Source organism: Chinchilla lanigera, unplaced genomic scaffold (genome assembly GCF_000276665.1).
Source record: "Chinchilla lanigera isolate Chin_1 unplaced genomic scaffold, ChiLan1.0 scaffold00039, whole genome shotgun sequence".
In the NCBI taxonomy this organism is placed as follows: Eukaryota; Metazoa; Chordata; class Mammalia; order Rodentia; family Chinchillidae; genus Chinchilla; species Chinchilla lanigera.
This window is the reverse complement of record NW_004955440.1, coordinates 2,809,659-2,825,455: the sequence shown is the minus strand read 5'-3', so window position 1 is coordinate 2,825,455 and position 15,797 is coordinate 2,809,659. Positions and strand designations below refer to the sequence as shown.

Genomic DNA, 15,797 nt, shown 5'->3' with positions numbered 1-15,797 from the left:
GGGAGGATTGCTTGTTAAAGGCCAGCCTGAGTCTAATGGTTGATACATTGTGTCAACTTGAGAAGTTTAGACTTTTAACTCAGCAGGATGTCAGGGTCCTTACTTGTAAACATCTTGAGCTTGTGGAAGAGGAAGGCACAATATAAGAGAGGAAAAGAAGCTTGCCTCTCCCACCCTTTGTGTTCTTGTTGCTGTTGCTGTCTTCTGCTGCCTTGAACTGTTGCCGCTGTGCCATGCCACACTGTCTTAGAGTCAGCTGATTATGGACTGAAACCTCCACAAACTGCAAGCTAAATACACCTTTTCATCCTTAATTTTGGGCACTGGGTATTTTGTCTCAGCAATGAGAGAAAAGTAATTTAAACACTGAGCACCATAGACACTGAGCTCCTGTTGAAAGAGGGTGGGGCCGGGGGAGAGTTTAGCCAAATATGGAAGTCACAACTTGACATTCTACATTACGGGAAACACTCCACATAGTCATATGCTGTTGGCTGCTGGAGTCAGTAGTACAACTATGTTAGCTTTCCTCTATATATATGCATACATAATTTCCCCTCCTTTCTTTTCTCTGTTCCCTTACCCCAGTTGCTCTTTACTTTTGGGCATTTTCCTTTCATTTCACAATGTCTGTCATACCTCCTAATTTTTATTCACTCTTTCAGGTTCTTACACTAGTGAGACAATGTGGTGCTCACACATGCAGGTCTGGTTTATTTCATTTATGAGTATGGTCTCTAGTTGTGACCATTTACCTATAAAAGCCTTGAGTTTATCTTTCTTTATAGCTGAGTAATATTCCATTATATAAAAGTACCACAATTTTTTTATCCATTCCTCAGTGGATGGGCATTTGGGTTGCTTCCACAATTTAGCAATTACAAATTGTGCTGTTGTAAACATGGGTGCACATATATACCTGTGACATGATGTTTTCAGATCTTCTGGGAAAATACCTAGAAGGGGAATAGCTGGGTTGAATGGGACCTCTAGACCTCATTTGCTGAGGAATCTCCAAACTGAATATAATCAGAACTTTTCAGATGATTTCGTTGGATGATTGAAAAATTAATATGGTTCTTTTTTTTTTCCAGGTGTATGATTGCTGATGAAGTAAGTGTTTTCATGTATTTTATAAAAATTACACACGTTTTTACTGTCTTCTGTTTTCCATGTGATTATATGTCTGTAAAAAGAGGGAGAAAAAAGAAATGGGGAACAGGGAGGGTGGTAAGAAGGAGAAGGATGGAGCATGAGTGTGTGTGTGTGTTTGTGTACATGTGTTTGCAAGGCATGTAGGTGCTGTGTTGGTATTAACATTAGTTATAGTGATCCAAAAATTTATGTTTGCTTAGGGTGTTTAAGTGTGCTGTGAAATGTAGACTGTCAAAAAGGTGAACTCTTTTTACCTTTTATAGTACTGCTCTAAAGGTTATTTTGCTATAAAGGTTGTTGTCAGTTGTTTCCTGAATATAACACAGAACTAAACAAATATTTTCATATCACTAGACACTTATACATTCAAGTGGTGTGTTCATATATACCATATTAATGTTGACTTACCAAAATTGAATCTCTTATTAGATGAACTATGATATTCTTCATAAACTTTCACAATGTTACAGTACAAATCAATAAAGTTATGACTTTTAATACCAGTTTGAGAAATATGTTGCTGTCTTTTACAATGCTTTTATGAAGACTGTAATAACAAAACATACTTTTCAAAGTATATTAGAATTGAAATATTGGGAATCTGAACTTTTAAAGAATACAGATAGAACCTGTTATGGTTTGTGTCTAGATGGCCCCCAAAAGCCTCATATGGTCATAGGATTTTTTCATAGGTAGTTGAATTTATAGTGTGTGATTAATAGGGCAGTGTTGAGATTAAGGGTGCTGAGATTAATTAAGTGTGTGTGATTGTAGGATCAGTCCACTGGTTGAATTGACTGCTCTAATCCCAGTAGAGTGGGTACAATGTAAGGAACAGAGCTGGGCATGGTAGTCCATGCCTATAATCCCAGCATTTAGGAGGCTGAGGCAGGAGCATTGCCATGGGTTTGAGGCCTTCTTGGGCTCTGCAGCTAGTTCAAGGCAGCCCTGGACTACCTAAGAAGATCTTGTCTCAAAAAAACCAAAACAAACAAACAAGCAAAAAAATAATATAAGGGACAGAAAGAGGCTTGTCTTGCTCTCTTGTTGCTTTTACTGTCTTCTACCTCCATGAACTGTTGCTCCTTTGCCGTGTATCACCCTGCCTTGGAGCCAGCTGATTGTGGACTGAAACTTCTACAAACTAAGCGAAATAAACTTTTCCTCCTTTAACTTTCAGTGTCAGGTATTTTGTGTCAGCAATAAGAAAAATAACTCAGACAGAACTATTAAAAAATTCTTCCAGGTACTTATGTTTTAGTTTTAGTTGCATATAAACTCCCTCCAATGGTTCATCTCTGCAGTCTTTTCTTTAGAACATGTACATACTCATGAGTACTACGTCACGGAGGGTTGACATTGGGGGTTTCAGTTTGGGCTGATTTATAGTTACCTAAGTTTCTAGTTTAGATTCTTTATTTTATAGGCATTTATTTAAACTAGATATTGTAACTAGAAACATAGACATTGCCTATGAAGAACTTTAGCAGTATAATTGGAGAAACAAGACATAGACATTTGGAAAACAACAGAAATTTCTCCTTTTGAACAGCATGAGTTCCAAAATGCTCTTTTTAAATGAATTAGAGAATCCAAAATGACTTAAGAGACTTATGTTCTCACAAAAAAAGAATGTAAATTCATTCTTCAAACTTCTAAAATAGGTGTAACCATTTCTCTTACTTATATCTGTGTATAGAATATATATGTGATATATGTGTGTATATAATATTTTTCAAGACAGAACAGTTTTATGTCAGAATACAGAAAATATATTAGAAAAGATAATATCACCCTTGATAATCTTGATTAAGTAAGTCACCATGAAAGACTTAGCAGGCATGGTACCTTGTCTTCTCTTTGATATCAGAGAGATTTGAATAGGCTTTTAATCTGTGGAGTCCCCCATGGATTGAGATAAACATTTGATCAGCATCTTAGCCTGTATTAAATCTTATATTCTTGAACAAGCCCCTGTCTTCCTCAGTGAATATTAATCTAATGAGTATACTTCAGTGGAGAAGGATTTCTTTTCTCCCACAGCCTCTCCAGCACTTGTTATTGGTTGATCTTGATAATAGATGTTCTTTCCAGGATGAGGGAATCTCAGTATTGATTTAATTTGCATCTCTTGAATGAGCAGTGATATTGAACACTTTTTCATATGGTTTTTTGCTGTTTGTATTTCTTCATCTGAGCAATTTGTGTTCATTTCAGATGCCCATTTTTTGATTGTGTCTTTAAATTTGGGGATCTGAGTTTTTTGAGTTCTTTATATATTTTAGATGTTAGTCCTTTGAGGAACAGCTGGAAAAATTTTTTATCCACATTATGGTTTGTCTTCTCACTCTGTTGGTAGTTTTTTTTGGTATGTAAAAGCTTCTTGATGAGCTCAAAGTTGATTTTTTGTGATATTTGCTGTGCATTGGGGATTTTGTTCATAAAGTCTTTGCTTATACCAGTGTCTTGAAGAGTTTTACCTATTCTATCTTGCATCAGATTTAATGCTTCTGTTTTAGTATTTAGATCTTTGATCCATTTCAAATTTAATTTAGTGCATGGTGGAAGATATGAGTCCAGTTTTAATCTTCAGCATGGGCAGAGCCAGTTTTTCCAGCACCGTTTATTAAAGAGGCTGTCTTTCTTCTAGTGAATGTGTTTGGCACCTTTGTCAAAGATAAGGTGACTGAGTATATCTGGAGTTGTTTCTATATCTTCTAATCTGTTCCATTGATCCTCATGTCTGTTTGTTTTGTTTTGTTTTGGCCAGTACCACACTGTTTTTGTCACAGTAGCTTTATAGTATAATTTCAGGTTGGGTATTGTGACACCACATGTCTTGCCTTTTTTGCCCAGAACTGCTTTTACTATTCTAGGTCTCTTCTGGTCCCACATGAATTTTAAGATTGTTTTCTCTAATTCTGCGAGGTATGCTATAGGTATTTTTGGTTGGGATTGGGATTATATCTATATAACAGCTTTGGAAGTATGTCCATTTTCACTATATTGTTATTCCTACCCAAGAACAAGGGATATCTTTCCATTTCCTGATATCCTCTTTGATTTCTTTTTTCAGAGTACTGTAATTTTATTTTATTTTATTTTTGGTACCAGGAATTGAACTAATGACCTTGCTGTTACCAGGCAGGCACTGTGCTACTGAACGATCTCCCTGGCTCTTGTAATTTTCAATATAAAGTTCTTTTACTTCTTTTTTTAGATTGATTCCTGGGTATTTCACTTTTTGGATGCTATTGTGAAAGGTGTGGTTTCCCTCATTTCTCTCTCAGTGAATTTGTTACTTTTGTACAGGAAGGCTATTGATTTTTGTGGTGACTTTGTGTCCAGCTATGCTACTGTGTTTCATTATTAAATCTAAAAGTCTTTTGATAGAGTTTTTGGGGTGTTGTATGTAGAATATCTCATCATCTGAAAAAATGACAATTTTACTTCTTTTTTCTTTAATTATCCCTTTTCTTTCAGTTTTCTAATTGCTCTGGCTAATGTTTCCAGAGCCATATTAAATAAGAGTGATGATAGTGGACTTCCTTGTCTTCTTCCTGATTTTAGAGTGAAAGCTTTCAGTGTTTAACTATTTAGTATGATATTAGCTGTTGGTCTGTTGTAGATGGCTTTTTTCAGTTTGAGATAAAGACCATCTACGCCAATTTTCTGTAAGATTTTCATCATGAATGGGTGTTGGACAACTCCAAATCCTTTTTCTGCATCTATTGAGATGATAATGTGGTTTTTGTCCTTGGCTCTGTTAATATGGTATATTACATTTATTGATTTATGTGTATTAAACTATTCTTAGATGACTCCTACTTGATCATGGCATATAAGCTTCTTTGCTGCTCTCTGTTTGCCAGTAGTTTATTGAAGATTTTTTCATCTATATTCATTAGGGAGATTGGCCTATTTTCTTTTTTGGTTGGCTCATTCTCCAGTTTTGTTATCAGGGTTATGCCTACTTCCACAAATGAGTTTGGGAGTATTGCGTCCTTCTCATTTTAGTTAAAGAATTTGAGGAACAGTGGCTGTGAATCTTCTGTAAAGACTTTGTAGAGTTCAGAGTGAGTCCATGAAGACCTGGGCTTTTCTTTGTTGGTAGGATTTTAACTACATCTTCAATTTCATTTACTTCTATAGGGTTATTTAGAATTCTTATATCTTCTTGATTCAGCTTTGCTGATTCATGTATATCTACAATCTGCCCCTTTGTTCTGTGTTTTCTCTTATTAGAATATAGGTTCTTTCTTTTTTTTGTCTTTTTGAGACAGGATCTTGCTATGCAGTTCAGGCCGGTCTTGAACTCACTTTGTAGCCCCGGCTGGTCTCGAACTCACAGTGATCCTCCTGCCTCAGCCTCCTGAGTGCTGGGATTACAAGTGTGTGCCACCACTCCCGGTTTAGAATATAGGTTCTTGGTAGCACATGCCTGTAATCCCAGCACTCAGGAGTCTGAGGCAGGAGGACTGCTGTGAGTTTGAGGCTAGCCAGGACCACATATTGAGTTCAAGGACAGCCTGAACTGCATAGCAAGACCCTGTCTAAAAAGAAATTTAAAAAGAATAAAGGTTCTTGAAGTAGGTATTAATGATCTTTTTCATTTCTGTATAATTGTGATTTCATTCTTTTCATTCTTCATTGCATGGATTTGAGTTTTTTCTTTTTTTTTTTTGGATAAGGTTGGCTAAACATTTGTCTGTTTTATTTAATCTTTCAGTGATTCATTGATGGTTTGTATTGTTTTCTTAGTCTCCATTGCTTTACTCTTTATAATTTCTGCTCTGATCTTTATTGTTTCCTCCTCCATATCAGCTTTGGGCTTCACATGTGCTACTTTTTCAGAAGCTTGACCTTCAACATTGTGTTGTTCATTTGAGCTATGTTTTTTTGTTTTTGTTTTTGTTTTCTGGTACCAGGAATCAAAGTCACACCCTCACACTTGCCAGGCAAGTGCTGTGCTGCTGAGCTAAATCCTCAGCCCCCACTATATATATATATATTTTTTTGTTTGTTTGTTTTGTTTTTGTTTTTCTCCGGTACCAGGAACCGAACTCACGACCTTGTGCTTGCCAGGCAGGCACTTTGCCGCTGAGCTAAATCCCCAGCCCCCCACTATATTTTTTTGACATGGGAATTTACTACTATAAATTTTCCTTATAGGAAATTTTTCATTGCATTGCATAAATTCTGATGTTTTATTGGCCTTGTCATTTAATTGTAGAAACCTTCTAATTCTTCTTTAATATCTGTGAACTATTGGTTTTAAGATTAATTTTCATGTGTTTATGAAGTATTTGTGGTTTCTTTTGCCATTGATTTCTCATTTTATTGCACTATGATCTGATAATACATCTGAGATTATTTTAATTCCTTTGCATTTAATTAAGCATGTTCTGTGTGCTAGTATGTGGTCTGTTTCAGAGAATGTCCTGTGTGCAGCTAAGAAGAATGTGTATTATGTTGTTATAGGGTAGATGTTATGGTTTGTGTCTGGATGTCCCCCAAAAATCTCATGTAGTCATGGGGCGGGCTTCTAGAGTTTTTGATTGATCCATGTTCCAAAGCTGGGATTATGGATGTGAGTGCTATACCTGCCCTGGGGTGGTAGTTTGCATACAATATAAGGAAGGAAAAGAAACTTGCTTCCCCCCAATACCCCACATTTGCTCTTGCTGGTTTTTCTGTGTTCTGCCATGAACTGTTGCCCTCTGCCACATGCCACTCTGCGTTAGAACTAGCCAAATATGGACTGAAACCTCCATAAGCTGTGAGCTAAATAAACCTTTTCTTCCTTAATTCTGGGCATCAGGTATTTTGTCTCATCAATGAGAGAAAAGTAACCAAGACAGTGGAATACTCTGTAGACATCTACTAAGTTAATTTGTTTAAAAGTTTGGTTTAGTTCTCATATTTCTTTGATGATTCTTTTGTCTAGCTGATCTGTGATTTTGTGACAGTGAGATATTAAGGCCCCCATTATAATTATATTAGTGCTTACTTGATTTTTATATTATATGTACATACATTATAATTGTAAGGGCTGGGGATATAGCTCAGTGGCACAGCACCTGCTTGCCAACATGAGGTTGTGAGTTCAATTCCCATACCAAAAAAACCCAAAAAGACCCATTATAATTGATTATTTGATATCTGATAATGTTTGTTTTACATAGTTGCTGTGCTGGTATTTGGTGCACATGTATTTATGATTGTTATTTCTTCCTCTTGGTTTGTCCCTGAGCAAAGGTGTTGACCTTCTTTGTCTTTCTTGATCAGTGTGGCTTGAAATCCACTTTTTCTGCGAATAGAGTAGCTACACCTGTTTTTTTCAGATTTCTTTTCTCTAACAGCTTTTAGTAGTGTGTTTTTGGGGGCTGGGGATATAGCTCAGTGTCATAGTGCCTGCCTGGCAAACTTCATGTCCTGAGTTCTCTTCCCAGTATGTGCAAAAAAAAAGGCATGTTTGTGTGTTGAATTTCTGGAATCTGGATTATTATATGACTTGGGGTAGATATTTTTTATCATGTCTAATGGAGTTTTCTACACTTCACTTTTCCGTATGTCATATTCTTTTTCCATGGTTGGTAAGTTTTCTGCCATTATTTCTGTGACCAGGGTTTTTTTTAATGTCATTTGTGCTATCTTCTGCTTTTTCATTTATTCTGATCAATGTTATGTTATTCTTTCTTGCATCATAAACAGCTGTTGGATTTATTTTTCATGATCTCTTGGTATTTTTAATGTCTGTGTTTTCTTGATTGCTAACCACAGTCCTGTCTTCTAGATCTGATAGTCTATCCTCACACTGGTTGATTCTTTGTCTGCTTTCAATAAAATTTTTAATCTCCGGGATATCTGATTGAATCAGTTTCATGAGTTCATTTCTCTCCTATTTTGGGCATGCATGTTTTTGATCATTTCCCTAAGCTCCTCTATTTTTTATGTGTATCTACTCTAACTTCAATATATCCTTCATTATGGTCATCATCTCTGAGGTTATGTGAGAAATTTTTTCTGATTTGATTTTTTTCTAGAGCCTCATTGATCTGTTTTGTTACTTCCACTGTTACCACTTCAGAGAGTTTAGGTGGATGGCTTTTGAATTGTTTTACCTCAGTGCCCCCTGGGTTTGCCTTTGGTGAGCTGGAACTCTTGGGTGGCATCTTGCTTCTGTGTCTTTTCATTTTCTTCGTTTCTTTCTTTTTTTTTTTTAAGTTTAATTCCTGTATTGATGTTAGTAAATTGTTTATGGTAGGTAGGTTTAATTGCTAGTATCAAGAACCCTTAGGAAATGACTACTTCACAAGATGTCTTCTAGGAGTAGCTGGCTTTTAGTTTTTGAGTCTGTTGCAAGATTGTACCTCTTCAGTTTATTAGAATGAGAAGTTGTTGCCTATTTTGCCTAGCTCCTGGCTCTTTGGTACCAATTTATAGTATTTATGACCCTCAAGGGGGTCAATATGGAAAATAGGGCATCGTTCTTGCTAGGTTCCATCAGTTGGCCCCTTTCCACAATCTCAATCTTGGCATACAAGGAAAAACTACTGACTAAAACAATTGTGTCACCTGGGCTAAAGTCGTACAATCAATAATAAAAATAGCATCAAACACAGCCTAAAAAATGACAAACTGTGGTAGTTATTAATTTGCCACCTTAAACCATATAAACAAGATGAGTAGTATGTCACAAAATCTAAAACAGTTCAGAAAATTGTATACAGTAAAAATATTCCCTCAGTATACTGATTTTACTTTCAGGGTAGAAAATTTATAAGGGGCTGGGGGGAAGAAATAGAGAAATAGAAGGAAAGAGATTAAAAGCAAGGCTGGAGGGCAATGGACGATTACACAAGATTTGTGAAACTGGTGAAAAAGGAGGGAAAGAAAGAAGCAGCAAATAAGAACAGAAAGCAACAAGAACCAAAAAACTACAGTGTTCACACTCATATAAAAACAAGAACCAACAAGCAACAAAGAAGAAAAAAGCAAAGAAAATTAAGAAAAAACTCCACTTAAGGCTTGTCTCTGTTGTCACTGGTGGACAGAGGGGGCACACAGCACTCAAATCCAAATTGATTGATCCCACAAGCCAGCAGGAGAGTTATGGTGGGGTGATGGATAATCCCAGCAAATTTACACCATTAGTTCCACTCAAGTGCAGGTTACTTCTGATTTTTGGCTGTGAGCGTGGGACCCAAGTTGTTTAGCCCAGAATATTTTGGGTGCATACTGTCTGCTTGACCTTGGTTTCCTGCCTGCTTGAACTGGGCTCCCTGCTGGCTTGAAATCAGCTCCCTCACCTCTTGCTGGTTTGAACTGTGCTGCACCTTACCCTGACACTAGGAGCTGCTAGATGGAACCAACCTGTAGGTACTTGGAATTTTGAGTACAGTTGGCCCCTTTCCAGAATGCCATCTGGCCAATCACCCTCTTCTGGGATACATCTAAATTGGAATGACACCAGCCACTGCAATAGCAATTCACACTCTTCTGTTCCACTGCTGCCTTTTTTCCATGGAGACCTTTGGAGTTGTCAGCAGTCATTGTGTGTGCAGCTTCGAGCCATCACTCCCATACTGCAACCTGGGCTCAGGGAGAAAGTGCCACTTGCTACTTCCCTCTTCTGTGTTGTGGTCTCTCTCTTTACTCTCCCTTGGGCTCCAGTTCTCACTTGAGATCCTTGCTGAGTCCTGGGGATCCACTTTCCTCCCTCTACTCTTCCTCATATTGCTATATTCCAAATCTTGGAGAGACTGTTTCTCTGCTGCTCACAGTCTGCCATCTTGTAGGGCATCGTTCTTGCTAGGTTCCATCAGCTAACAGCACTGAGGTAAAAGTATGTTTACTAACTGGTATATGTATATTGTTGTAAATAATGCCCAAAATGTCTCCCCAAAGTGTCATGTGTACAGAAGGTGATTGAGTCATGGGGATGTTATATTAATCAATAGATTCATCTGTTGATGGGTACTGTAGCCGATTATACTTTTAGGAGGTGAGGCTTGTTTTGGGGTTGGCTACTGAGAATATGACTGGAAGAGTGTATTCTTGTTCCCAGCTCCTGTTTTCTCTCTCTGCTTCCTGGCTGCCATGATGTGAGCAGTTTTTTCTGCCATCCCTTCCACCATGCCCTTTCTGCCTCGGAGCCAGCTAACCAGGGACTAATCCCACAGGAAACTGAGCCAAAAACTTTCCTGCATTTATTTGTGGCTATTGTATCTCAGCAACAGAAAAGCTAATATATATATAAATACATACTTACAAGTATTTACATATGTAAACATTTGCATCTGTCGTAAAGTTAAACCTAAGTTCATATCTATACTCCAACTCTGTAATAAAGTGAAACATGAAAGTTCTTATCTATATATCAACTCTAATCCATTACCATATGAATCATACTAGACTCTCTCCTTGTTTATCTATCATCTCCTATTGAAACAGTAAGAATCCTGGCTCCTCCCCTTTCTTAATTATTTAGTTGTGGTATACATGTATGATAGTTGCAAATTGTTAACCTGTGTCCTCGTGGGGAACTTTATTAACTAGAGAACAGTACTTTAATATAATTCCTTTTGCCTTTATTCTTAGATTCTCTGTTTACTTCTAAAATTATTTAAGTCAGCACCTTATTCTTCTACACCCTTCAGTGGAGTTGCTTCAGACTTTTGTAATACTTTCAAATTGTTTTAACATAGTGCATTCTATTTTGAGAATTTCCTGACCTCCTAAACTTCCTTTTCAAATATTTACATACCTTCACTGGGCGTGTAGCAAGTACCTATAATCCCAGCAATTTTGGAGATTGAGGCATGAGGATCAAAAGTTTGAGGGCCACTTGGCAATACAACAAGATCCTGTCTCAATACAAAATTTGTAAAACAGGCTGGTAATGTGGCTCACTGGTAGAGTGGTTGCCTACCATGTACATTTGTTATTACTGCCCCCAGAAAGGGTATTGTTTTGTGTTCAGTTTTTTTGCTATAAAGTTTTGTGACTTTTAGCAAGTACATATTGCGTTATATTCATGATTACAATATTATACACAATAGTTTCACTGTCCTGTGCAGCCCTCTGTGCTTACCTTACTCAATTCCCACTAGGCCAGAACCTCTAACAACTATTTAATATCTACAGTTTTGCCTTTTTTAGAATGTCCTGTAATTAGAATAATATATAACTTTTAGACTGGCTTTATTCACTTGACAATATACCTCTTGGTAGCATTATTGCCTTTTCTTTTTCTTTTTTTTTGTTGTTGTTTTTTTTTGGTTTTTTCTCCGGTACCGGGAACCGAACTGACGACCTTGCGCTTGCCAGGCAGGCGCTTTTTGCCGCTGAGCTAAATCCCCAGCCCCAAGCCTTTTCTTTTTCTTTTTATCAATAAATAACATTCTGTTATATGAATTTACCAGTTTGTTTTTTTATTCACCAAAGTGAAACAACATTTGATTGCTCCAGGTATTGACAATTATGAATAAAGCAGTTGTACACATTCATGTGTAGGTTTTTGTGTGGATGTAAGTTTTCAAATCGGTCGGATAAGTAGCTCAGAGTGCCATTGCTAAATTTTGTGTTGTGTTACTTTCCTAGAATTGTCATAAGAGAGTACCCAAAATTGGATGTTTTTTAAAAAAAATTTTTTTAATGATAACAAATTTGTAGTAAAGGTAGGAAAAGAAACAGGCTCAGCAGAGTGAATTTGGGCCAAGTAAAAGTAGGAAAAAAAGTATGCCTTCTAGTGTGATGATGGGCTATCGTGAGGAGGCACGATAACCAAAATAAAATTGTTTTTAATCACTGTTCTGTAGGATAGAAATCTGAAGTTGGTGTCACCAGTTGGTTTCTTCTGAAAGCTTTGCAGAGGGAGAATCTGTCCATGCCCCTTTCCTAATTTCCAGTGGAAGCCAGAAGTCCTGGCATTCCTTTGCTTGCAGATGTATCACTTCATTTTCTGCATCTGTCTTCACAAGGTGTTCTCCCTGTATTGTCTGTTTTATGTCTTTTCTAAGTAACTAATCAGTTACATTGAAGGCTCACCCTCCTGGTATGACTTCATGTTAACTAATTATCGTACATCTGCAACAAACTTTATTTCTAGGTAGATTTATATGCTGAAGTACTAGAGGTTAGGATTTCAACATATCTTTTGGGGTAAAGCACCCAATTTAACCCCTAACCTATGTTCTGAGTATGTTTACTTTTCAAGCAACTGTCAAACTGTCTTACATATTAGTGGCACCATTTTTTGTTTCTACTAGAAGTGAATGAGAGAGCCTCTTGCTCTGCATCCTCACTAGCAGTTGCTGCATTTTTCTTTCAGCTATTCTAATGGTATCTAGTGCTATCTCATTTTAATTTATACTTCCCTAGTTCCCTAGTTCATATCTAATGGTGTAGTGCTACCTCATTGTTTTAATTTATACTTCCCTAGTTCCCTTTGATGTTGAGCTTCTATTCTTTTTAGTTTTTTGAGACAGGTCTCACTGTGTAGTCCAGGCTGGTTTTGCACTATGTGGCCCACCCTGGCCTGAGACTCATGGCAGTTCTCTTGCTTCAGCCTCCCAAGTGCCACCATGCCCAGCCTATTGATTCATTTTTATGGTGAATTCTCTACACAGCTCTTTTGCCTGTTTTTTTATTACACTGTTTCTGTTTGTATTGTTGAGTTCTGAGTTTTAGAGGCTAGAAGTTATGATCAAGGTATCCGTTGAGGGCCAGTTCCTGATTCAGAGACAGTTGTCTTGATATGTCCTCACGTCGAGAGAGTTCCCTGAGATTTTTAAAAACAGGATACTAATCCCTTTTATGAGATGTCCACTCTCATAGCCTAATCACCTCCCAGAGCTCTACCTCCCAGTACTATCACTGGGAGCAACAGTTTCAACACTAGAATTTTGAGGAGACAAAAACATGCAATCCAAGGGTCTTTTTAAAAAATATTATTAAAATATAGGCTGACATTGCTTTGAAACAGTTTAAGAACTGCTTTTCTAGTTTTTTATCATTTTGTGTCCCTCTTTTCTATATTGCAGTGAGATCAAATGTGTATCTCTCTTAAGCTTTGTCTAATTTTTATTCATCATTGGTCACGGTTTTCAATAGAGTGCTTCAGTCTTTCTGGTTTCCTAAATAAATTCCAGTCATCCTTCAATTTGAAAATTTTATGTTGAACTCTAGTAATGTACAAATGTAACTGAGTGCATTTTCAACTTTAAAGAAATTTCCCCTGACTTCTTTGGAGGCTGATGTAATTTTTACTGGAGGATCCTGCTGTTTAGCTCAGCTGGCTTGTTGCAGTGTTCTCTCAGTAGTATTGGACAAAATTCAAAATGAAAAGCAGAGACGTGGCAGTTATGGCATGTTAAGCCCTACCTAGATAGAATCAGACAAAAAGCATCCTCCAGGAATATAATGTTGACAGTTCACATAAGCATTTGAAAGGCACAAAGCATTAATACTATTATCTCGCCCTAAGCACTATTATTACACATTAATGCTTTTGAATGTATTGTTAGGAGGATGTTGGATACATTCCTACTTTAGCACTGTTTCTTAAATGGATGTTCTTGATGAATAGAAATTGTTTAAAAAAGACAGATTAAAATTAAATGCAGTATCACTGTATAACTTACTTTTTGAATAATGAGTTTAAGTTTCCTCAAACTTAAAACCCTGAAGAGTCCACAGCTGCACCTGCCACGGTCACAGCTATACTGGAACTGAGCAACAGTTGTGAATACATATAAAGGCTTTTCCTATACAGCCCCTACAGAGTGTCATCAATATAGATCTTTTTATACTACAACTTTTTTTTTTGGTACCAGGAATCAAACTCAGGACCTCGTACTTGCCAGGCAGGTGCTGCACCTCTGAGCAAAATCCCTGGCCCTCTGCTACAACATTTTAAAGCTACATTTTTCTTGTCCATTTATTAATCTACCTTTTACTTATGTTTAGCAAATAAGTATTCTTGATATTCTTTTATTTGGTAAGGTTATAAAAATTAGATTAAGAAATATACCTTTTCTTCATTGTAATCAAATTAGTAAGTCAAGAAACTTATACCTCTAGGTGGCATATATAAAATATATGGGATAGGGTAGATATGAAGCTTATAATTTAAATTCTGTGACACTACTGTGGAAGGAGCCAGTAATTCCATCTTAACTACTTTGGAAGGCTTTGTGAAGGAGGCAGATTTGAAGTGGGTCTTGTGAAAGAAATAAGTAAAAAACCAGCATTGAAAACAGGAGAACTGAAGAATTTATTGGCCGTGCAACCTTCCATGGTTGGCAGACTTTGTTTCATAGTGCCGTTTCACCAAACAAAGGCTGAGACTGAGGGCGCAGGACTGTGAGTGCCCTACTTTGCCTCAGCCATAACTGCCTCACTTTTTCTGCTTGACAGATGCTGCATTTCTGTGTAATATGTTATTTGAAAAAGGCTTACATTGGTTTGAAACAGTGTAAGAACTGCTTTTCTAAGTTTTTATCATTTTTGTGTCCTCCTTTTCTGCATTGCAGTGAGAGCAAACGTGAAACCTTCTTAAGCTTTATCTAAATTTTGCTCCATTGGTCCAGTTTTCAGTAGAATAATTCAGTCTTAGGCATTTTCTGTAAGTTTTAATCTCATAATTCTTCCTTCAAACTCTTTAAAGCTAATTTAGAAAATTTAACTAGAATATATTTCTAATGACAACAATATTTTACTCTTGTTTAAAATTTTATTTATTTAAGCTTATGAGATATTTTTGAGAGTCAGAGTTTTTTGAACAGCCAAACATTTAAAAAAGTTTTGCCATAACAATTTTGTATTCTTTATAAAGTATTTTCTATATATTTTTACTTCTTTCAACAGTGTATGAATGAACACTGTTGACAGATGCTGCATAATTTATCCTTTTTTGTACTTGAAGATTAACTATTAAGATAAATTAGGCCTCTTAATCTCTTGTGTTTGTTTTTGTCTTTTTGAGCCAGGGTTTCATTATGTATTTATTTCAAACTGACCTTGCAATTCACTGTTGTACCCCAGGCTGGACTCACAGTCATTCTGCCTCAGCCTCTCAAGTGCTAGGATTATCGGCTTGCACTATGATACCAGGTTAGGATGTTTTAAGTTATGTGTTTGCTTCTTATTTTTCACTTTTTCTATTTCAAATTTCTTTCTTTCTTTTTTTTTTTTTTTCTTTTTTTTTGGAGACAGGGTCTCACTATGCAGTTCAGGCTGGTCTTGAACTCATTTTGTAGCTTTGTAGCCCAGGCTATCCTCAAACTTGCAATGATCCTCCTATCTCATGCCCAGCCAAATTTCTTTTTTCTTCTCAACTTTTAACTGAGTTGCCAGGTAAAATGAATTACTCTCTTATTGTTTAATATTGTTGATGTTGTTCCTAAGACTTCTATAGTAATGATAAACAGTACTAAAATAGATGGATAAATATTATGTGCTGAATAATCCTGTCACTTTTCAGTGCACTTTATTTGAAATCCATATTGGGGATTATTTTATAATATATCATCAACTTAAAGTTAGTTACCTTTTATATTCTAACATTAATTTCTGTTCCAACATTTTCATACTTTACTTTTTTTAACCTTAATAGCTTATAACATAATGTTAATTAT

The 15,797-nt window shown here is 36.5% G+C and overlaps 1 protein-coding gene across 4 annotated transcripts in view; it reads left to right on the top strand.

The window, feature by feature from the left end:
* The window catches only part of Zranb3 (zinc finger, RAN-binding domain containing 3), a 224,819-nt gene that overhangs the window by 82,404 nt on the left and 126,618 nt on the right, over positions 1-15,797 (top strand). For all 4 annotated transcript variants that reach the window (XM_013517481.1, XM_005390762.2, XM_013517482.1 and 1 more), the window contains one exon: positions 1,095-1,113. In XM_013517481.1, coding sequence (XP_013372935.1) covers positions 1,095-1,113 — 19 coding nt within the window. The remainder of the gene's footprint in view (positions 1-1,094; positions 1,114-15,797) is intronic.